The sequence below is a fragment of the Panicum virgatum genome, chromosome 9N (assembly GCF_016808335.1).
Source record: "Panicum virgatum strain AP13 chromosome 9N, P.virgatum_v5, whole genome shotgun sequence".
NCBI classification, from domain to species: domain Eukaryota; kingdom Viridiplantae; phylum Streptophyta; class Magnoliopsida; order Poales; family Poaceae; genus Panicum; species Panicum virgatum.
This window is the reverse complement of record NC_053153.1, coordinates 44,571,621-44,596,809: the sequence shown is the minus strand read 5'-3', so window position 1 is coordinate 44,596,809 and position 25,189 is coordinate 44,571,621. Positions and strand designations below refer to the sequence as shown.

General features: G+C 47.2%; 1 protein-coding gene across 1 annotated transcript; it reads left to right on the top strand.

Moving 5' to 3' along the window:
* Positions 1-10,506: 10,506 nt before the first annotated feature.
* On the top strand, positions 10,507-14,682 carry LOC120692072 (auxin transporter-like protein 3). Its single transcript, XM_039975283.1, has 4 exons — positions 10,507-10,832; positions 10,913-11,493; positions 11,938-12,403; positions 13,806-14,682. Exons 1-4 carry the CDS (start codon positions 10,626-10,628, stop codon positions 14,181-14,183), a joined length of 1,632 nt encoding a protein of 543 aa, XP_039831217.1. The 5' UTR covers positions 10,507-10,625; the 3' UTR covers positions 14,184-14,682.
* Positions 14,683-25,189: the final 10,507 nt, after the last annotated feature.

Below are 25,189 nucleotides of genomic sequence, written 5' to 3'. Positions count from 1 at the left end.
CGGTACCAAAGACTTGGCGAAAAAAAGGGGGCGCGCGTGAGTCGAACCCGGGCCTCGGCGATTAGAATAGATAGGGTTACCACTGCGTTACACGGTGTTTCCGAAATGGTTGGCGGCAAAAGACTTAATGTACAAATATTTCATAATGCTTAGGCACCGGTTTTTGGTTACCAACCGGTGCCTAAGGCACTTTTCAACTCCCGCTCTTTGTAGCCTTAAGGTACCGGTTGGTTGCGCAACCGGTGCCTTAGGCCTCCTTAGGTACCGGGTGAAGTTTTCACCCGGTACCAAAGGGGTCGGCATATTTAAAGTATACCCTTGTTCTTCTTCTTTCACTTTTCCTCCACGCCCGATCGTCGACCTCGCTGCCGCCCTCACCGCGCCCGATCGTCAACCTCCGCCGCCGCCCTCTCCGCGCCCGATCGTCGACCTCCGCCGCCGCCCCCTCCGCGCCCGGTCATCCTCCGCCGGCCACCATTGGAGCTTCGCTCGGAGCTCCGGCCGCCGTCGATCCCCTCCCTCTTCATCCTCCGCCCGTATCGGTGAGCGCCCCTACACCCTCCTCATCCTCCCCGACCCCTTCTTTGACCTCCACAGACCACCCCGTCGCCGGTAGCCGAGCTGCCGGACCACCTCCACCAATGCTCCGCGGCCAGCCCCCTCCCGACCGCCTCCCGCCCTAGCTCTCGTCTCAAATCGGTCGCAGGCGAGCCCCTCGATCGTGCTTCCCCACCACTTGTGCCGAGCCCGCCTCTGTTTTGCCTCCCCTTCCTTCATCTCCGGCGAGCTTCTGCTCTCCGTGGACCCACCGCCCCAATGCTGCTCCGCCCCTCCGAAGCTCACTAGTAGCTTTGCCTTGCTCCAGCACAGCTCATCGGCCACTCCTTTCCTGCCCTTGACCGCCGGAGCATCGCCGTCGACGAGCATCTTCGCCGCCGCGCTCTGTCCATCGCCGACGAGCCTCCTCCGACCACTCCTCGCCCCACCAAGCCCTCTACAGGTGCGCCTTGAGCTCCTGATCCTCCCTAGCCCCTCAGCCCTCGCCGCTGGCGAGCTATCTCACCGGAACACGGCCGGCCCTTCCCCTGTTCTTCTTCCCCTTTGAGTCAGGGACCCATTTGCAAAGATTTAAATGTTTCCAAGGTCTTTTCTGTAAAAGAAACGATCCCTTTTCTATTTTTTTCTTAGTGAACTTTGGAAATTCATAAGAATTTGTAGAAAAATAAAAAAAATGCAAAACTAATTTTATTATTTTCCTTGTGAGTAGCTCTACATGATGATGTCATGAGTTTGTTTTGAAACCTTGTGTAGCTAGTTTTAAAAATAGGAGTAACATATAGTTTTTTTATTTTATACTAAGTTCTAAAATTATTCACCTTATGAGTTTTAAAAATAGGAGGAACAAGTGTAGAATTTAGTTATTAGAGAGAATTTCTATTATTAGTCTTATGTATTGTGTACAATGTTTTCATTATATATAGTGTATAATTTAGTTATAGAATTTAGTTTTTAGAGAGACTTTATTTAATCATGTATTTAAATAGAGAGTGAATAATGCTTGTATTTATGTATTTATCATGTATTTATGTAACTCATGTATTTATGTATTATGAATTCTTCATTCTTAATTATGAAATCAAACACGACGCTCTCTCCTTTTTAACGACTTCTTAACGGCGATCGGTCTCTCGCTAACTCTTGTTGTCTCCTTGTCACCGACGCTCTCTCGCTGTCTCCCCACCGACGCTCTCTCGCTGTCTCCTCACCGACACTCAGTCTCTCGCTCACACACACGTGCGCGCGCACACACACACACTCACTCACACACACTCACACTGACTCACACACACACTAACTCTCTCTCTCTTTCTCTGTCCCACTAACTCACAAACACACACACACTGACTCACACACACACACACTCACTAACTCTCTCTCTTTCTCTATCCCTCTAACACACACACACACACACACACACTCTCTCTCCCTCTAACATACACACACACTCTCTCTCTCACACACTCTCTCACACACACGCACACTCTCTCTCACACTCACACACTCACACACTCACTCACACACACTCACACTGACTCACACACACACTAACTCTCTCTCTTTCTCTGTCCCACTAACACACAAACACACACACACTCACTAACTCTCTCTCTCCCTTTCTCTGTCCCTCTAACATACACACACACACACACTCTCTCTCTCTCTCTCCCTCTAACATACACACACACACACACACACTCTCACACTCTCTTTCTCTCTCTCTCTCTCACACACACACACACTCTCTCTCTCTCTCCCTCTAACACACACCACACACACTCACACACACTCTCTCTCTCTTTCAAACACGCATATTCGTTCAAAGAATTGAATTCTCCTAATTCATTTGAGGATGGACACATACTCTAACAAATTTTTATGGTTTCAGTTAAGGATGGACCCCTTCGGTGATGACGAGGCCGCCAAGCAATACATGTTGGACGCAATAAACAAAGATACGAGGGCCAACACCAACCAGCCAATCGCTGAAGAAGATGCTCGGACAGCTGATTCGTTCCTGAATATGTCTAGAGATGTTGATGAAGAAGATGATGACATTGCGCAGGCGCCCAATCAACAGCAGCATGTTCCAGTACGAATCTTAAAACTATATGCATGGTGACTTCGGTAGATTAGTTTTGTGATTAACATATCTTTTCTGTAATTTAGTCGACCTCCGCATCGACTTCGTTGAGCCAGTCAAAAGGGAGACGCTGGCGAACCAAGAAAATGGAGGGAAGATAGGTCGTCACAGAAGTGGACGCAGAGGGCTGTCCAAGTGATCCAGAGGCTGCTAGCACAAAATGTGGGGTTATTGTTCGGGCAAGAATTCCGATCACCACAAGACTATGGAAAATGAGCAAACCCGAAGAACAACAACACGCCGTGCCTGCACATCAGAAGGAAATGCTATGGGCAGAACTCAAGGATATGTTCATTCTTCCTGAAAGAGTTGACCAAGAACTTGTGAAGAAATGTGTCTTGAAAAAGATGGCCCTTGCCTTTGCAACTTTCAAGAAGAAGTTGTACATCAATTACATCAAGAAGGATAAGGAGCCGAACTGGGACGATCTTCCTCAGATTAAACCATACTGGGAGGAGTTCAAACAATACAAACTATCAGAGGAAACCCAAGAAAAATCCGAACAGGCCAAGGTGAATGCAGCAAATAAGAAGTACAACCACCACCTTGGGGCTGCCGGGTACAAGAAGTCAGTTAAAAAATGGCAGAAGATGGAGCAGGACCTTATAGATAGAGGCATCAGGCCGACGACTTGGGATTGGCCGGATAGATCTAAGTGGTGGTTATTTGCTAATGGCGTGACACTAAATCAGTTGGATGGAAGTTTGGTCGTGCCTGAGCATATGCAAGAAGTGTCCCGCGATCTAGTCGCTGCAATAGATGAGGCCCAACAAGGAACATTCCAGCCTCAAAGGGAGAATGATGAGTTGACAAGGGCATTAAAGAACCCGGAACACCCTAGACGAGCCCACAGCATCGGCGTGGTCCAATGGAAAGTTGCTTGGGCCGGAGATTCCTCTTACAAGACTCACCGAATGAACAAAACCGAATAGGAAGAGAAACTCCGTGCCATACAAGAAGAGATGAACAGGATGGTTGCGTCCTTGGAATCTCAGATGGACGCCAGGGTCAATGAGGAAGTGCAGCTAGCTCTGAGCCAAAGGGGCACTGCTGGGTCGCACCCGGATGTTGTGATAAGCCCGGCCTCTCAGCGACGCAGCAGCTGTGCATCTACGGCGGCGCCCGATGTACAAGCTGAATAGCTACCCCAGATTGAGCCAACGACGGTAGATGACCAGAGGTATCCAGTGGATGATGTCACCATGCCGACACCGTGCGAGCTTCATGTGCGAGCAAGGAATATATCCATTCATGTCGCATACGGGTCAGCCCTACCCTTGAATCCTTCTACTACAATTCATGGAAGGCCGATACAACATGGCTACACATCCGTCACAGTCGAGCAGATAGTTGGAAACAATGAGGATCTTGAGCTCGACTTCGTTGGAGGGGATGGAGAGAAGACATTGGGAGACACATTGCACGGGGTCATTCTATGGCGCAAGGCCGACATCAAACTTACTGCAAGCACAACGGCTTCCGTGCAGACCGATCGCCCGTCTCCGCGGCCTCCCTCACCGCCGTCCCCACAACCAGCTCCTTCACCACCATCTCCGCCGGCGCAAAGGGCCACGAGTACTCCAACTCCTCCTGCACCAGAAAAAGGAAAGAAAAAGACAGCATCCCTCCCAGCGGCTGGACCCTCAAAGAAGAAGCAGAAAACGGTCGAAAGAAAATTGACCTACGAGAAGACCGTTGAGGAGTTGGAAGAGGAGACTGCTCGATATATAAAAGAACAGTTGAAGCCTAAAGTCCCCCCACGGAGGGAAAAGGTAGATCTAGAATTAGGGAAAAATCTTCTCGCGAACCTAGACAACCCACCAAAACCGAAAAGCTTACCCTCGGACTATGATCGTACTGACAAAGGCACACAAGGTGAGGAATGTGAAGAAAAAAATGTGGCAAGACCATTCCTCAGCTTGGCACACAACAAAAAGAAGTCGAGCCCCTCCGGGTGCCAGGGTTGCCAGTCCTACACCCGATGGACATACGACTACAGGCGGACATACAGGCGGCGATATTTCTTTCAGAAACAGGATTAACGCTAGAGCAGGCAACGTGGCAAGACGAGGCAGCAGAAATCCCTGTCGCTCCTGTTCTTACTCCATTCGAGCATGGAAAACCTTTTGTCACTGAGGAAGAGGAGAAAGGTCTAGGCACGCAGATGTTTAATTTGCATAGATGGTACCTGCGAATGTCGAATGACGAAGGCAAAATGGTTTTAGTCAAGTATCGTGACCATGATTTCTTCTGCGGGGAGGACGACTTCTGGGTGCACTTCGAAGATTTATATCACATTTACCATCGACAAGCCCTCGACGTATCTATCATTACCATTTGGGTTCTGTAAGTATCACTTACCTCTACCTTAATACTTTTTGTAAACAAGAACGTAAGTATCTGTGTGCATTATGTAATTTCTATTATATCATTTAGACAGGAGATTCAGAGAAGCCGAAAACATGGATGGCACCATCAGATCGGCTTCATGTCTCCGTTGCTAGTCAACCAGAAAATGCTTAACCAAAATTACAAGGAGACATGCCAAAACATGTACGATTCGTTGCTAGTCAAATCCTATATATACATACCATACAACTTTGGGTAAGTCTTGGTCGACTCAATCCTCTGTTATATTACTAAATAAATACTAAGTCGTCTAATGCATGTATGCATATATCCTATCTACATCTGCAGTTATCATTGGATTTTACTCATATTTTCCATAAAGACCGGCAATCTTATCGTCTTTGACTCAATGAGAAATCCAAAGTCCGCAATCCAACATATCATAGACCCCTTGAACAGGTAAGTTCAGTTTGCACAATCAAATTCTTTTCTTGTTAATAGCAATTCCTGAATATCAAACTTACCTTTGAGCGTAGGGTGTGGAAAAAATTTGTGAATAAAAACAAAGGACGTTGTCAATGGAGGCCCGAACTTAACATTAAAATGGATTATCCGGTATGTTGATTCACAAACATTTGTCTACTTAAGTATATAATCCCAAATTGTTCTAAATTGAGTAATTTATTTGTTTCTCTTTAAGTGTGCGAGATAAAAACAAGGAACTGATTGGTGCGGGTACTACGTATGTGACTACTTACACATTATGACTCCATGCGGGAAGACTACTGATGAGGACATAAGAGTACGTAAAAACTGTTCACTAGTATATTTTCATTATTATACTAACGCACATGATGTTAATCCTTTTTCCTAAATGATAGATGTCTTAAATGGGGGATGAATGTTACTCTACTGATCGGATCAACGCCGTGTGCGAGTAGCTCGCCGGATTCATTTTGAACTGAGATCTTGGATCCTAGAGGCGAGTTCTACCACGACGGTCACATCCATAGAGGACTTCCATCGAGCTCCTGAGGGGACCAGTAGTTGGACTACAAACATGACTTGTACATTTGTAAATATTTCTAAACGTGATGTCTTGATGTTTGTATATTTGTAAATATATTAGTTCATCTAATTAGCTTAATTATATGCTCGCATTTCACTTTTAGTTAGTTTCAAATATTCTCTGAAAACGAACACGAACGACCAATGAACATATAATACTGTAGAGCTCGAGTGTGTTTAGCAATTATAAAAGAATAAATAGTAATAAATATAACAAACAAAACTGGATTTGGGAAAAAGGGGAAAAGATCATTGGTACCAGTTGGAAAGACCAACCGGTACAAAGGGGCTGCCACCTTGCGTCGGCGTGGCAGCCTCTTTGGTACCGGTTGGACTTTCCAACCAGTATCAATGGGTGCCTAAGGCACTGGGTTAAATACCCAGTGTTTTAGACCCAAGCCAATGGTCTCGGTTGCGGGGCACCGGTTGGGAAACCGGTACCTTGGGCCCTTCTCAGCCGGTGCTGAAGGCCTGTTTTCTAGTAGTGACTGTTGCCGTTATTATTAACCATATCAATTAAATTATATTAGTTATACTAAAATAAGCGGAAGCTATTCTTCATCATGGGTGTAGCTATATCTAACTAATTACTAGGCAAATTCTAGTAATAACTACTGCACGCGATTACTGATAGATTTTTACATAATGTGATCCAATAATATGGATATTCGGTTTTGTAATTTCTGAACAGTTTGTTCAATAATTTGACTATTGTGTCTCAAATAAAGACTACAGCTAAGGTATAGAATGAATAGCGCTTCCACACTAAAATTACTAAAATTAATATAATTACTCATCTTAAATTAGTGTTGATGTATCATTAGTCAAGTAAAAATAGTATCATTACTCATCAATCATAGAGACAGATTTTAAACAATCAAAACTGTTACCAAGTTATTTTTACATAATTGAAAGCATTAAAAATAATATATTATAGCCTAAAGATTTTATGAGTTGTGAATAATGCTACTTAGATCCATAATCAGAAGATGGAAGTAAAGTCTAGAGGTCAAACCTTTACATGTATTTATCTTTTACGAATATGGACAGCTAGTGCATACTATCCATCCACATCCATGTTTACATTGATTACGGATACAAATTTGGGTAGTAAGTTGTTGGCAAATGGAATTGGATACATCTGTTACAGTACTCAATTTGAAACTCAATGCAGATAGAGATATTTATCCATATTGATGTTTAAGCGCAGACAGTATTTTGGATCGGTGCTATCCATTTTCCACCCCTCGTAAAATGAGGAAACAAATGAATTGAGTAGCTTAACCGCGAAGCATGTGTGGTAACAGAAAAAAAAACATTATCAAGTAACGAGCGTGGACATGAATCTATAAAAATTGATGTTTTTTCGGACATGGGAAGGATAAAAGAGAAAAAAGTGGAAGGAAAGAAGAAAAATGGAGAGAGAGAGCAGAAAGAATGATCTCGGTGCATCTGCCACTGTTTCCGCCGTCCCAAATCCAGGACTCATTTTTGGGTTAGAGCAACTCCAGCCCAGGTCCTCATTTGGGCCCCTACTCTAAATTTTGAGAGTTTAGGGAGAAAATACACTCCAACAGACCTCCTAAAAAGGCTCATATTTTACATGGGCTCTCAAATTAGCACCCTAAGTCCCAAGGAATAGGAGGGTCCTATCCAGCCTCCCTCTCCTGTGCACGTGCAGGGCCCGCCCCCCACCGCCGCCCCGCCGGCGCCGGCCGGCGCGCCTCCACCTCCTCGTCCGCCATGCGCCGCCCCCCACGCACCGACCCAGCCTCGCTCCGCACTGGCTCGGACCCTAGCCACGCCGGCAGCGATGACCTGCCACTCCCCTGTCCCCCAAGCTCCTGCGGCCGCCATGGGACAGCACCGCCGCTACCACTAACGTGGAACCGCACCGCTGCCGACGCGGAACCGGCCCGCCGCCGCCACGCGAGCTTGACGCACCGGCTTGGTCTGCGCCCCACGAGCCCGCGCCGCCGGCGCACGAGCTCGCTGCACCGGCCCGCTCGCCGCGCCGTCCCACATGCCTTCTTCGGCCCCGCGCTCCAGCGCCCCCGCCGGCAGCCCCAAGCTCTGGCGCCCGCGTCACCGGCCCCGAGCTGCAGCATCCCCGCCGCCCGCCCCAAGCTCCGGCGCCCACGTCGCCATCCCCGAGCTCCGCTGCCTGCGAGTGGAAGAGAGGGAGGTCCACAACCGAATCTTGTGGCAGTGCTCCTACTCCTCCGAACTGTGGCAATGGCGCCGCCCCACCCCTTTGCACCACCGCCACTAGCCGGCCCGACGGTGCTGCCCCTGCTCCTCCACGCCCTCTCTGCTCTACCGCAGCACCAATCGCCTCGCCACGATCTCCGGTGGGGCCCCCATCGCACCTGCTGCTCTTGTCTGACGGGACGGTCGTGCTCGCGACGGCCTTTGTTTCCTGATGGTCCCGTCCTGGCCGGCGGCCGGAATCCGGCGCTAGCTGGCCGCGGCCGTGGGAGCTCCACTCGCCCTCGCCGCGGAATAGGCCGGCGGCGTCGCCCCTCTTCGCCGCAAGAAATGTATGTTGGGGAGAGAGATAGACGTGAGAGAGAGGAGCACAGGGAGGGCCGAGGGGAAATGCTTCGGGAGGGAGAAAGAAAAAAAGTAAAGAAGATGGATGAGACCCTGACAGGTGGGTCCCACCTAATCATAGTAGAGTAGGGGCTAAAATGTAGGAACTATTGCTGGAGTTGAAACTAAAACTTATAGTCCCTAAAAATAGGAGGAGACCCTACTCAGAAAAGTAGAGACAAGAAATAGAGGCTACTGCTGGAGATGCTATTAGGGAATGGAAGAAGGGGCCTATGCACGGCTGTTGCCGATCGAGAAGCAATTAATTAGATCGAGTACCTTAACCGAAGCAAGTGTGGAAAAAGAGAAAAAAAAGGAAAATCCATAATGCAAACCGACCGTTGGCCTCATCACGTGCAAGTAAAGGTACATGACACGACACAATCAGCTGCCTTTCTTACCTGATCCCTGCCATAATTCCCCAACTAAAGCCGTCATCAGCAAAGCGCGCGACGGAGAGCGGCAAAAAGACAAGCGGCAGATGCGATTAGCAATTGTTTAATTAGCGACGACGAGAACGGATGAAGAGAGGAGGAGTTGTTTAAGTGCCTCCAACGAGTAAGCAGTAAGCAGCGAGCCAAGCCAGCCACATCCGCTCTAATCAACACGCTAATCGCGGCCCACGAGGCCGGCTTGCCGGCGCGGGCGCGGAGCCGGGAGCCGGTGCCTCGCTCGCCGCGGGACCCCGAGCCGAGTGCATGCATGCGCCGTATGGGACGCACGCACCGGGGCTCGCTATTATTTTTCTGTACGGTCTTCAAGGGCCATGCTCCGCGCCCGGCCGCGCACGCAAACTACTAGTCAGTCAGTGGTGAAGTATTGGAGACGACCCGGCCTACAGTACAATAGCAAGAGGACACAGCAGCAACAAAACTCCGGGTTTTTTTTGAAAAAGAAAACACTCTTGTTTTCTTGTTTCCATAGGACTATGATATTAAAACTAGGACTCTCATCCGACCGGATCAATATTCGGTAAACAAATTTAATTTACTCGGCGTGTAATCAGTAATAACTAATCACTTCATTGTCCAATACCTAAAGATTTTTATAAATAGAATTGGACCTTGCAGCCCCAAAATTTCTTTTGGGACATTCATGTTTTACACAACTTGTGCCTAAGACGAAGGTTGCGCTTCGGGTGCAAGATGATTGGATTGATAGCCCCAGCAGAATAGTGAGCTGCCAAGACAAGAAAGGATGGGGAGAGGCTGATGAGAAGATGGGTCGAGTTGGAGGAGATGGCCAGATGATTAGGGTTAATATCGGAAAAATAAAAGAAAAGCTTCTGCTCCGGGTTTGGAATGCATGGCTCAGCACCAAATCCTTTTTCCTGAAGTTCTTAAGAATTTCTCGTATCTGAATTGGGTGCTAAATGTAACCATGACAGGGTGACGAGATCTAAGCCGTTGAGCACCCATCCAATGAACGACGCGTTAAGTTTGTTCTTTTAGCGACATCACTCAAGTGATCCACAACCCCCCCCCCCCCCCCCCCCCAAAAAAAAGTGAAGCTCATACATTGCCCCACTTAATGTCCAGGCAGCGCATACTTTCTTCGTATGCCCCCCAGCTGACAATTATGTCCCACGAGCAGCTACCCCTCCCTCCTTTCCCCCAAGGTTTTTCACCCCATCTTTTTACACCTTTCTTTTCTTTTCCACTGTGAAGAGGCAAGAGCCCAAATAAATAAAGGTAAGGAGGCGGGGGGCATGAAAAGGAAGGGCGCTGGGTTTCTTTATGCCCCAGTTGCTGGGGTGCTGTCTCCCCGTCCCTCCATATATACGACGCCACCCCTCCCCCCAGCTACTCACACTGCTCCCCCAAAGCACCACCACCAAGGCCCAGGCAGCTGCTCATTAGTGAGCTAGAGGCCTGAGCGAGCGAGAGACGATAGAAGTAGCTAGGTAGAAAGAACAATGGCTGCGGGAGGAGGTGGCGGCGGCATCGCCGACGGGAAGGCACCCGAGGCGTTCGGGCTGAGCCGGCACGTGGCGGAGGCGGAGATGGAGGAGGAGCACGGCGGTGCTGGTGGCGGCGAGTCGAGCGTCAAGTCGAAGCTGTCCGGGCTGCTGTGGCACGGCGGGTCGGCGTACGACGCCTGGTTCAGCTGCGCCTCCAACCAGGTAGTAGCAGTGTAGCAGCAGCTCCTTAATTAAATTTGTTTCTGCATGCATGAACAACAAGGGTGATTGGATCTGCGCAGGTCGCTCAGGTGCTCCTGACGCTCCCCTACTCGTTCGCCCAGCTGGGCATGCTGAGCGGCATCCTGTTCCAGCTCTTCTACGGCCTGATGGGCAGCTGGACGGCGTACCTGATCAGCATCCTGTACCTGGAGTACCGCACCCGGAAGGAGCGCGACAAGGTGGACTTCCGGAACCACGTGATCCAGTGGTTCGAGGTGCTGGACGGGCTGCTGGGCCGGCACTGGCGCAACGCCGGCCTCGCCTTCAACTGCACCTTCCTCCTGTTCGGCTCCGTCATCCAGCTCATCGGCTGCGCCAGCAACATCTACTACGTGAACGACCGGCTGGACAAGCGGACGTGGACCTACATCTTCGGCGCCTGCTGCGCCACCACCGTCTTCATCCCCTCCTTCCACAACTACCGGGTCTGGTCCTTCCTGGGGCTCGTCATGACCACCTACACCGCCTGGTACATCGCCGTCGCCTCGCTCGCCCACGGCCAGGTCGAGGGGGTGGCGCACTCGGGGCCCACCAGGATCGTCCTCTACTTCACCGGCGCCACCAACATCCTCTACACCTTCGGCGGGCACGCAGTCACAGTGTATGCAGTTCGATCTCTCTGCTGCTTCATTAATTATTACTATATTCATTATTCATTCCGAAGTAATTAATAAGCTGGCTCTGGCTGGACCCCACACGTTTAATCTGGTTTTATTAATTAGTACTAGCAGCTAATTAGTCGTGGTTATATTAACCGAAAGTACGTACCTAGCCTGCTGCAACGGTCACTGGGTGGCCAGCGAGCGGGCGGGCGCGCGTGCGACGTGCGTGCGCGCACGCTAGAAGCTCGCGGCTGGGGACGTCTTCCTGCATGCGTAGCTTCCTTTGATTATTTGTCTTGTATGGTAGTGATACATATATACATGTGGTCGAGCAACGGCTGAGATCGATCGATCTCGGCCGTTCAAATAATAAATGTAATAATTAATCACTGATCGATCGATGCTATTAATTAATTTATTCTGTAAATGATGCATGGCAACAGGGAGATCATGCACGCGATGTGGCGGCCGCAGAAGTTCAAGTCCATCTACCTGCTGGCCACGGTGTACGTGCTGACGCTGACCCTGCCGTCCGCCGCCGCCGCGTACTGGGCGTTCGGCGACGCGCTGCTCACCCACTCCAACGCGCTGGCGCTGCTGCCACGCACGCCCTTCCGCGACGCCGCCGTGGTGCTCATGCTCATCCACCAGTTCATCACCTTCGGGTTCGCGTGCATCCCGCTCTACTTCGTCTGGGAGAAGCTCATCGGCCTCCACGACTGCCGCAGCCTCTGCAAGCGCGCCGCCGCCAGGCTCCCCGTCGTCGTGCCCATCTGGTTCCTCGCCATCATCTTCCCCTTCTTCGGGCCCATCAACTCCGCCGTCGGCTCGCTGCTCGTCAGCTTCACCGTCTACATCATCCCGGCGCTGGCGCATATGGTCACCTTCAGGTCCCCGCAGTCCAGGGAGGTACGTACCTACTCATCGTTCGTCGGCGTCGCCGTCCATATATATACCAAAACATTATATATATATATATATATATATATATATATATATATATATATACACTGCAGCTTTAATTCTTGTCCATTTCGATCTGCATGCATTCACGCTGTCTTGACCGGCCATCCAGTTGAGGAGACACTTTCTTGGATGTGCATGCCTACACTGGGGCCCGTGCCAAAGAGATAGCTAGTCGCCATTGTCGCAGTCGCAAACAACGTCGTCATCGTTGTCGCAGACGCGATGGACATGTCGATGTCATGTTGTATGTAGGCCACACAAAGCTAAATCAACAAACTGCAGTTAGCTAGCTACTTTATTTGCTCGGATGGTATCAGATTTTAAATAGCCGGCTATAGCTGCCGCTATCTTCCGTTATAATCTTTTTAGAGAGCTACCGCTAGCAGAAATAGCCGGCTATAGCCCGCTATATCTGGCTATAGCTTCCGATATCAGTATTTTATGATCATTGCTGCTAAATGCCACAGCCCGCTATTTAAAACATTGGACGGTATATAGATCGATTCTAGCTACTAGCTAGCTCCTACATACAAAGCAGGGCCCACCTGTCCATGACCTGCTGCTGCTTCATGCATCCATCCACAGCCCAATCAGCCTGCATGGAAGCAGGTCGGTGATCGATCGCGGCGCGTCGGTGGCCATGGCCTGTCTTAATACCTGCACAACACATTGATTGAAGCCCATGCAAGCCTGCAGCGAGATCTCGTAGCACCCACACCCATGCTGTGTAGTCGTATACTACTACTAGTAGTAGTGTACTGTTTATTACACATTTCCAGTACTAGCCGGCCGGTGCAGTGCAGTGCAGAGGTGTCGTGTCACTGAAGGCAAGACAAAACTGCAGCGACAGCAATTCCTTTTCCAGCCAGCGCAAGTGGTGGCGATAATTAATAAAACTAGCTAGCTAGCTAGTGTGTGTGCTGGAAAGCCACATGCACGGAAGTGCAGAAGGGTGCAGGGGTGAGCGGGAGCACCTTTGTAGCTTGTGGTGTCCGGGAGCCGTTGGCATGGACGTAGCAGGCGCCCCATGCCATTGCAGACATATTGTTCTGCTTCAGCCTATGATGTGGAGGTGGAGGTGGAGGACACCAATGATGCAGCCCCCCATGGCAGCTAGCAGCCAGTGGTAGACTAGCTACTTGAGAGTTGAGAGAGTTTGAGCTCTCAGCAGCAGTCACATCCAACAAAATGCTCTGGCTCTGGCTCACTTTGAAATCGATCATTATTACACATACGCATCGTCAACAATTCGAATTTCCATTCTTTATTTTATATCATCATTATATCTTGTTATTTCTAGCATAGCTGGTTAACAGAGGTTGACATTAATTAATGGTAACTGCAGAACGCGGTGGAGCGGCCACCGAGGTTCGCCGGAGGGTGGACCGGCGCGTACGTGATCAACTCCTTCGTGGTGGCGTGGGTGCTGGTGGTCGGCTTCGGCTTCGGTGGCTGGGCCAGCATTACCAACTTCGTGCAGCAGGTCAACACCTTCGGCCTCTTCGCCAAGTGCTACCAGTGCCTGCCGCACCTCGCTGGCCCGCCGCCGGCTCCATTCGCGCCGCCGCCCATGGCCCCGGCCCCCGCCATACCACCGGCGACGGTCTTCAATGCCACCAGGTTCTTCCCTCCGGTCCCAGCCCCAGCTCCGGCGCCGTCGCCGATGATGAACTTCTTCCTCCGCCATCACCACCACAGGCACCACGGCCGCCACGGCCTGTGATCGACATGGCCGCCTCGATCAAGTTAATCCGGCAGATTAGTATGTACTCCGTTCAAGTTTGTTGTAGTTGTAGTGCTAGTTGTTGATGAGCAGCAAGGTTGTCCAAGATAGCCCTAGTAAAATTCCTTTGTTCTACTACTGTATGCCACGCCATCCCTTCATGTTGAGAGATAAAAGAGAGTCTGGGGCGGCTAGGTACCTCTAGTCTCTCGCATTGTACCACCGGTAGCATGCATGCCAAGCAGAGATGTGATACGTTTGGAGTCTCTTGTCCTGTGCCGTGTCCTTGTGTGGAGCTGCTTTCGAGAAAGATGCAAAAAAGAAAAGAGAGAAATGCATGGAATGCTAGTGGAGGCAGAGAGCAGTGTTAGTTGTTCTCATGCAGATGCATCAGTCATATGCCTCCCGTTCCCTCCTCTCTTGTCACTGCAAGCATCGCTGTATTAACAGTGGTCATCACACAAGGGATAATGGTAAGGCGCATGCATGCTTTGGGCCATTCGGAAGTTAGAAGAAGTGATATGCATCAAACAGAGTGAGAACCCTCTGTCCACTAGTGCATTAAGGGAAATCATCCCATTTGGCTATTATTGCAATTTTGGTAATTGGCTATTATAGCGATTTTGGTAATTGAGTGTTAAAATAGAGACTATGAGACTAACAAGTTTATGAGCTCATATTCGTAGGATTTCTAGGTCCTATATTGATGAACTCTAAATCACATCCAAGATGCCCTATTCATAGTAAAAATTCAGAGAATATTTTAGGGTGTCCAAATAACAGCTGAGATGAATTGGACAAGTGGCAGCCTGAAATGAAGTGTCAGATAGCATTGAAAATGATTGAGTTGGTGCAATTCAGAATTGCAACGGTGATCAAGTGCAAAAATGCTCTTCAGCACCGGAGCATTCGGCACTCTAAGTCAGGCATCGATGCAATGCCAAATTGCTTTGGTGATATGCTTAGAAGCTCCAGAAGGTTTGGGGGGCAAAAGTGCTATTAGCACCGGATGAGCCAGCACTACTAAAGAAGGTATCAGTGTAAGCGTGGTTTGATTACTCAGACAGCATGTCAAGCGATGGAAGGTCCGCTAGAAAACTCTTTAGCTTCGGATGAACCGACGGGCACCGGATGAAGCATCGTAGATATGACACGAGCAAAAGTGGCTTTGTGGAGAAAGGGGCCAACTGCCATCATGTGGCTGAAAAGGGGTACCGGATGATCCGGCACCCTCCTAGACATAGTATCGGTTCATCTTGAACTACTGTACTTTGTGTGGCCGTTGGAGCAACGGCTCTTGGAGTTGTTGGGCTATTTATACCCCCTCCATTGCCCATTTGGGGTTGCTGGAGTCCAGAGGAAGCTCATGCACACTAAAGAAGACATCAAAGCAACCATAGTGATAATTGACCACATCCATAGGTTTAGCACGTACTTTAAGAGTGTAAGTGCAAGGTTACGCCTAGAGAGAGTGATGGGAACATAAGGGTGCCCGATCTTCCTTTAGGAGGATAACTATCAATTTGTCAACAAACCGACACAAGCGATCTAGCTTCCAATGACCAAGACCCGAGCCCACAATCAATGTACTACGTCGTCTCTTAGTTACTAATGCAACCATGCGCTACCTGGTTTACCTTGCCACAAAGGCTAATCCTTGCAACAAAGAATGAAGAAGAGTGCAACAAAGATTGCAAGTGAATGATAGTGCAACAAAGATTGCAAGTGAATGATTAAGCTTTTGAATTGAGGGTCTTACAAACCGATAATGGAGAAACTATTCTTGACAGATTAACCTGAGCTAAACCCAAACTTTTTTAAGCAGTGGCTACTGAATATGAAAGTCTTAGAGCATCCAAGAAACCCTAGACGTGTCCCTACTAGACTCCATTATGATACACGGCCTAAAAGATGGCGACACAGCAACCAGACAGATTCTGGATATGAAATTGTTTCGACGATTCCCGTTGACTCAGACCTGATAATAATGTGGAATCACTGTTATTGGAAAGCTTATTCTCCCTATCTTTCCATACATATGTAGATCGTCGAATTTTGACTCTATATGCGACTTGGGATCATTTTTAGTGCACGCTGCTCCTGGACTCCGACGCAGACTCAAATAAACTTGGGATGTTGTGGCCCTCTGGCTTGACTTGGATGCCATGTCTGATCTTTTTCTCCTCCAAATACTTCCTGATCCTCTCCATTATTCCTAAGTAAAATAACACCATTAGGTATGAGACCATTCTCATATTACCAAACATACATAGGAATGACCTCACCTATTGATTTAAGCGACGTGCGTGCACAAGCTCCAGTGATCGGTCCTTTCATATCCATGTGAGGAGATTTTTTGTTTATGTTGATGTTTTATCACATGCCTACCAAGGGATACCATGATATAGTAGATTTGTAGGTATGGTGTCACAGAGATTAGGATCTCAAAGGTGCAAGAAGCATAAGGTTTAGATAGGTTTCGACCACTATGTAATACCCTACATTCTCTTTGTGCTTTGTATTGCCTAAGATTGTAGATGCTTTAGAGGGGGTCCCTCACCGCCCCTATATCTCTGGGCGGACATGGTTACAAGTGTCCTCCTGGTACGAGCTTAGGAGTTTTACTTGGTTGTACTCAGTAGTTTCCTTCTATACCAACCAGTCCTACTTGTATCTGAGTTCTTTACAACAGGTTTAAGGTATAGAACTGTTGGTATTTATTAACGTTCATAGATAAAATTGGAAGGGCATAAATATACCGTTGTAGTGTTTCACCCATGAGTATTTAAGGGTAATGTTATTTATATTTTCCCAAAGGATGGTTTTGGTGTAAAAGGGGTTACTGGATACATAATCAGGACAATATGCTTAAGATATAGACCACATTTTATACAAGGGTATAAGTTATAATGGTAATAAGGGTAATGTGACACACACTCAAGCCAATTTCAAGAGAATAAATGAATAAACTTAAGGTTAGTGGGAGCACAGGCATACAAACGAGATCCTATAGATATCTATTCATATTAGCAAAGGTTATACAAGATACATGATTAGGGATCAGAGCTAAGGATCTAGACATCAGGGAGATATCTTGTCCCTCGAGCTGTTAGGGACGTTACATCTCTCAGAACTCCTACACTATACCGAATCTGGCGAGTTCACAAACCACGACAAAACTTTGCGGATGGAAAGGGCTGTCATCACATGCCGTCTAACCTTACAACACCGGAATTCTCCTGGATTCAGAAACAAGAACATCATCAGCAATTTGAGCTAATTGAGTTTTGATCATTTTATTATAGCTCAATTGGTTTTCAAGAGAAGAAGAAAGATTTTTTTAACTTTTATGTTTATGCTTTTCTGGGTTTCATCAATGGCAAGAAGCTTTTTACTTAAAGATTCATTGATTTTTGCTTGCCAAAAATATGATCTTTTAAGGAGGGTTGATTTCAATTGCAATTTGAATTATAATTATTACCTCGGTATGGTGGGTGGAAGTTCTTGGTGCGTTTATCTATCTTGTGTTGAAATTTGGTGATTTTTAGAGCTCAAGAAGACCTTAATTGATTTCAAGTTTTACCACCGCCATTTCCCTTTTTTCTCTCCTAGGGCCTGTTGGAATATTTGGGCTATACCCATTTATTCAAAAACTAAATTAAGAATTAAAAGAACCACAAGTTAATCCTGGGGTTACGAGGTGGTTAATACCACATGGGTTATTGAGGAGAGTAATAACTCAGTTAATTGGTGATTAAAACGGAGAACTGATAACTAGTTAATGGTGTGCCTTTATGGTTATTGTTGTCTAGGTCTCTGTGCTACCACCTATATAAGGAGACAGCCTCCTATAGTTCCAAACACACTCATTGGTATTCATATCTAGGAGGCCTCTCCATTTCTCCCTCTATTTTCAACTGTTAGCATCTCCATCGCTAGAGCTGCATGCACAGTTCAGCGAGAGCAGAGCCTCCGAAACCTTGCACGCTGAAGATCCTGCATGGTATAGCGGGCAATCAGCTTTTTGGGAAGTGTCTTCACGTAACTGCTCGCAGCTGACTACTTCTTGACATCCACGACTACTTCGACTACATCCCTGTATCCTGCCTGAATGACTACTTTGCCCACAAGGTGATGATTCAAGTAGATTTTACTATATTTATTTGTTAAAGTTTAAAGATGATGCATTATACTATTTTAAAATCTATAAAGCTGAAGTAGAGAACTAACTTGAAAGAAACATCAAAAGAGTTAAGTCAGATTGTGGTAGCGAGTACTTCTCAAATTTTCACTTTGTTTTGCAAGGAACATGGTATTATTCATGAGAGGACGCCTCCCTATTCACCTCAGTCAAATGGGGTTGCCGAAAGATAGAACCACATTCTAACTGATTTGATTAACGCCATGTTAGATATCGCAGGACTTTCCAAAGAATGGTAGGGTGAGGCTATATTGATTGCATGTCATGTCCTAAACTGTGATCCTAGAAAGAATAAAGAGATAAAACAATTTGAGGAAAGGGAGAAGAAAAGGCTAACACTTTCTTATTTACGTACTTGGGGTTGTTTGGCAAAGATCAATGTGCCAATAACTAAGAAATGTAAGCTCGGGCCTAAAACTATGGATTGTGTCTTTCTTGGTTACACTATTCACAACATGGATTATAGATTTTTAGTAGTAAACTCTAGAGTACTTGACATGCTTGTAGTATAATTATGGAGTCCAAAGATGCTACATTCTTTGAGGACATCTTCCCTATGAGAGAGGAAGCCAGCATGACTAGTTCTGAATTGTCTGTTAATAAGGAATATGATACTTTGATAGAACATAACGAACATACACGAGAAAAAAAATCCTGAGAAGGATGGCAATCATGATGTTAGAAGGAGCAAGAGACAAAGGACTACAAAGTCTTTTGGTGATGATTTCATCGTGTACCTCGTGGACGATACTCGTAGAACTATCAAAGAGGCATATTCCTCTCTAGATGCTGACTACAGGAAGCAGTACATAATGAGATGGATTCTATTATGTCAAATAGTACTTGGGAAGTAGTTGAGCATCCTTATTGGTGCAAACCTGTAAGATATAAGTGGGTGTTTAAGAAAGTGTTAGGCCCGATGGTATGATTGATAAGTAGAGGGTGAGGCTAGCTAAGGGCTATACTTTTATCTTATTCACCTGTGGTGCGATTGACTACAGTCTGAGTGCTCCTTTTCCTAGTAGTCTCTTATGGTCTTCTCGTTCATTAGATGGACGTCAAGGCAACTTTTCTAAATCGAGAGTTGGATGAGGAGATCTATATGAATCAGTTGAATGAGTTTGTGGCAAAAAGGTCAGGAAGGTATGGTGTGTAAGTTGATTAAGTCTTTATATGACCTAAAGCAAGCACCTAATCAATGGTATGGGAAGTTCGACAGACTTAATATCAGCAGACTTTTGTTGATATTTCTTAGCGCAATCACTAGGAATGGTTAATCCTTAGCAACAGCGCCAGAAATGCCTGTTGGCAGTCCTTAGTGCAATCACTAGAAATGAGGGCGCCGAACCCATCCTAGCAACTGCACCCAAGGGGTGCCACTCTCGTGGTATAATCAATACGATTACAGATGGATCCGCAAGCGCACGGATATACTGTTGTAGCATTTCACCCGGAGAGTAGGGGTATGGTCATTTATTTGTGTCCCAAAGGACGGCAGCGGCAAAGATATTGTACTCAACATTAACCATGACATTATGCCTCAAGCAATAGGCAATACTCTAACAGGGGTAAGTACAGATAAAGAATAAGCAAGGGTAATGCGACATAGCACACATCCACACTCCAAGAGGAAGGAATAAAGGAGAGAAACTATAAAACAAAGGACTACTCTATCCTACGTCAAGTCAGCTGGAGCTTAGGTTAGGTTAGGTGTCCTAGTGCTTCTATCCAAAGCTGGGGTTAGGGATGGCAACGGGTACCCGAAACCCGATAGGTTTTTGCTCCATTAGTGTGCGGGCATAGACTAAATTCTATACCCGCGGGTTTCTTAATGGGATAAACTTCGTACCCGTCGGGTTTGCGGGTGCAGGTTTGTTCTCCAAGTACCCAAATCCGCAAACCCGTGGGTACAATAAACCCGACAACATATAACCTAAAATACCAATGTCACAAGGCCTTGTATCAAAATAAGGTCCAATCACATGCTAAGAGAGACTTAGACTCATGTACTTCCATTCCCATGGATGATTACCTACTCATAGACTCATTTGCCTATAATGCATTGTGTATTTGTTTATACTTTCTATTAAATTTTGTTGCTTCTTCTATCGGGTACGGGAAAACCGCGGGTACAAAAAACCCGCACGGGTACGGGTACGGGCATGAAATCATACCCGCGACGGGTATGAGTTTTTTAACGGGTATGATTTTACCTTGGCGGGTGCGGGTTTGGGTTAGTGATACCCGTCGGGCTTCTACCCGTTGCCATCCCTAGCTGGGGTCAAGTTAGATCATGGTTAGGACTGCAGGTGCTAGGAAAATGGGATAGCGGGGAGAATGTCCCGTACCGGAGTACATCCAGTCCTGTTACCTCTTTGCATGAACTCCTACACCAAACCTGAACGTCGGGGAGTACGCTAAACACAACACCGCTGTTACGCCGGACAGACAGGGCGGTCACCACCTGCCGTCTACCCCAGTCACACTGTGGAGCACGGTCATATCCGAAGGATCCTGCATACCCGAGCACCACGCTCGTGTATGAAGTCACCACTCTAGTGTCCCCAGGTCTCCCACCCTTCGGATGGACGAGTAAAACACTAGAGCAAGTCCGAAAGCACAACGAACCTCTATCCGTACCCGGATCATCTGGCCTAACCAAGACCGTAGCATAACTTATGAACGATCTAAGCATGGATTGATAAACTATCAAGATAGTAAAGCAACCATGGCAGAACTCTATATTATGAATAGAAGTCTGACAAGTTGGATACAAAGCCATACCATGAGCCGAGGATTGCTCAACGACCCTGAGGACGACTTGCTCGCTAAAGAGAACTAGCCTAGCTCCACTACCTAGCTAAGAGAACAAGAGAGAGGAGAGCCTTCTTAGAGAGAATGGAATGAAGTGTGTGTGGGGGGGGTGAGAGGGGGCCCTATTTATACTAGTGGAGGTCGGTTCCCGCCAAATGCACGTATGGAAGGTGATCAGGAGACTTGGGGGCGACTACTCCTCGAAATGCACCTGGACTTGGGGGCCTCTCGTCCTTATCCTTCTCTGGCAGGATGAAATGTGGGCCCTGATATCTTTCATTGTATGCATTATGCGTGGCGCGCCCGTTTGCTCTGCCAGATGAGCCCTCTTTGTAAGTGGGTGACGCCGGATGCGATATTCTGCATAGTTATATGGCGTCTGCTGCGTGTTTTCGTCTTATTCCGCTCTTGCTTATCTGAAATGTACAAAACTCGAAAACAACTGTGGAGCGAGGTTAGTGATACAAATATGCGAGTAAGGCATGTAGTTTTCCTTTATTATTGAGTATAGTTGACAGCTGAAAATGACACTTAAGCACCGTCAACAACTCCCCCAAGCTAGCCCTTTGCTCATCCCGAGCAAAGTTTAGACTTAGATTGTTGATCAGGAGTTGCTACAATGTCACATTCCTGACTTATGCCCAAGGCACAACCGAGTGTTCTTACCTTCATTCTGAATAAGTTGGCATTGTTCGCACCTTTTACCTTACTCCTGTGGGGCTTATAGCATCATCCTCATCTTTGGTGGTTGAGGGTCAGAACGGCTTTGTAGAGTACCACTTACCACTCCTTTGTTCAATCGTCAATCCGGAGGTTTATATAATTTTTGAAAAGAAATTTTGTAAGTTCCTCGGGTGATCTCTCGGATCGCTCAAATGTGTTTCATTCCTCACCAAGGCCTTCTTATGTGTCTTTGTTTTTCCATCCTACTTCTAATGGCTCTTTTTTGGTGGATCTGTAGGTATGGAGGATGTAAAGGCAACCCGCTTCTCACATTTTGCTAAGTAAAAGACCGGATCCAAAGGAGAAACAAGTCATAAGCCTTGATCAAAATGTGCAAGTGTGTGGATATTTTTGGTGGATGGTGGATGAAACTCATTTATATGAATTCTCTTTCCCTTGTAATGTTTTTGGTATGGGCTATATTTTCTTTTTCTCTCTCTCTTTTTTTTTTGACACACCTTGTGGGTGTGTGGCATACCTTCTTTGGGTATGCATCTTTTTACTTTTTTTTGACATGCCTTGTGGGTATGTGGCATACCTTCTTTGGGTCTGCATCTTTTTATTTCTTATTGTATAGCCCATTCATTATGATGATAACTTTGGAGAGAGATAAACATGGCACATCTTGGAGTTTTATTTGTGGATGGATGGGGGATATACCTGCTATCTTCTAGGTGTAGAAGTATAGCATGTGAGTGGACATGTACGTGATCTTGATCATGGGCGTATGAAGTGATTCTCACAAAGGGTCACAACAATTTGACAAAGCTCAATGAGAAGACAAGTTGCATATGTAGAAAAGGCTTTTCAAATTTGTAACTCATATGGCTCTGGATAGGAATTGCATATCACCGAGGAACTTTATTTTGTTTTTGTATTTTTGAAAAGAAATACTCCGGATATCAAGCATCACGTAGGAGAAGATCATAGCAACTCTTTTCAGCTATATCATAACCCACAACAACCTAGATTCGAATTCTGCTTTTCGCTACCCACAAGTTTCAAGCTTAAGGTTTGAACATCTAGCCACCAAACTCAGAACTTAGGGAGAGCACAAGGTTATAACTAGGCATATGAAAGGAACTAACAGAGCAACTATTTGTCATCTCAATAAGAAAAAAATACACATGCTTACTACACATTTTTGGGTTTTTAAAGGTTTTGTCAATTTTTATTTGATTTTAGTTATGCAATTTTTTATGGATTTTCAAAATTTTGCAAATTTTTGTTTGGTTTCATGCAAGGTTTTGAAAGCAGTAAAGATAGAGTTTGATATAAGGTACCTCTCATGGGGATCCTCCCCAAAGCTAGCTTCAGGCTCACTGCTGCTGGATGGGATTAAACCCAGCCCAACGGTAGTAGGCCCTCCACTCCTCCTGGGATTGCTGCTGTTGCTGCTCCAGGTTGCGGATCCTCTCACCTGTGTATCGCTGCCAGTTTTGTGTTGACTCGATGTGCTGGCCCAGCGACTCGTCGATGTTGGTGGTGCGCACGTTCAGCTCGCCCATCTGCCGAGTCAGATTGGCGAAGCCTCTGGACGAAGCTGTACGTCGCGGGGGACCATTAGAGCTGGAACTGGTGGACCGGTGCTCTGAGGCCTGCCGTGTCCACTCAGTGGAGCTGGCATTCTGCCATGACGAACCTCCATCCTCATATTACTGTGGTTGAGGCTGAGGTTGCTGTTGCATGAATTCCTCCCTTCTGGCCCTACTCCGTGTAACCCTGCCAGGAAGACCAGAAACACTATGCCGGCATCTCTCCTCTTGTGGAACAAGAGGGATGGTTAGCGAACGGCAGTTATACAAATGATACCCCGCGTTTGGCAACGGGATTTCATTTGCATAACCAAGCGAAAAGAAAATCAAGGAGTCATCCGGGCCTTTCTTGAGTGTGTGGCCTTGAACCAAGTACGCCTCATCGATCATAACACGGGGCTCCTCAATGAAGGGAACGGGGTTCCCATCTAAGATTCCCATGTTTGATGCGATGCGGGTAACCAGAGAAGTGCATTCAATAGGACCCGTCATCCGAAAATTTGTGAGCCATTGCTTAACCATTGCTTGTGCGGGGGAGATTCGGATTTGGTTGACCATGGCGTATAATATCATCAACTCATCGTTCCGCACTGGTCGTGGATCATCTCTTGGAAAGAGAGTGATAGCCACCCACTTGTGCATCAAACGAAGAGTTGGATTTTGAATGTCATTGCACCGAGGTGCAAACTTGCCATGAACAACTTGACCGAAATCAAACCCCAAAACTCATGTCGATCAAAACCGCAGTAAGCTTTTGCAAGGGAAATCGGCAAGCACGCGCTAAAACCAAGGAGGTGACTGAAAGTTCTCCAATTAAAATAGCATTCAACTCCAAAAAGTCGGAAAGAAACACCATCGTCCACCTCCCGAAGAGTGCAAAGAAACTGGATGGTGAGGAGACGAGAACCATTCTCCTCAACGGGCACAAAACCATCCCATCCAACCGCATGCCAAACACGAGCGAAGTCAACGTCCATACCTATTTTTTCGAGAAGGTCCGGATCGAAGGCTCTGGTATGACCAAAGCTTCGATTCTTGATCATGGAGTAGGCTAGACGCTTGCGGTCATCTTTCAAGTCGAGGTACGGTGCATCATCTTCATCTATTTCCATGTCCTCGGCTTGCAGTTCTTCAGCATGCTCCTCTATTTGTTCCTCTTGTTCGTCTTGCTCATAGTCCATCGTGGTCGGCGTTGGTGTAGGTTCGGGGGAATGACGGGAGCTCGACCCACCCCGTGAACGAGATGAGCTTGACCCTGTCATCTTCTTGATAGCTCCGGAAAGTTTCTGACCTACACCCTTCATGCTTGCAACAAAAGCGAACAAGAACGAACGAGAACAACTCGGTTCGGGTTATGTTAGTGGAATCAAAATGAAATTCTTACCCGAGAGTTGTTCCTTCAAATGAGCAGATGATATTGCAGCAAAGAAATGAGAGAGAGAGAGATTTCTTGAAACCAAACTTGAGCCAAAATCCAATGGAAACCCGAGCAAGAATGTGTGAGAGGGAGTGTGAGTGAGTGTGTGAGCATGAGAGAGCTCAACACCCCTCTCGGCCCCTATTTAAAGAGAATATGGCGCGTGCACCAGAGGAGAGGCAAGCCACAACGGCTATGGAGCCATTGGAGAAGGTGGGGCCCAGGAGCCGTTGCCCCTGGGTCGGCCGACCTGTGGAGTCGGCCGGCCCTAGGCTGGGCCCCCTGGTGTCCCCCTTCGGCCTGGTGCTTCCTCAAC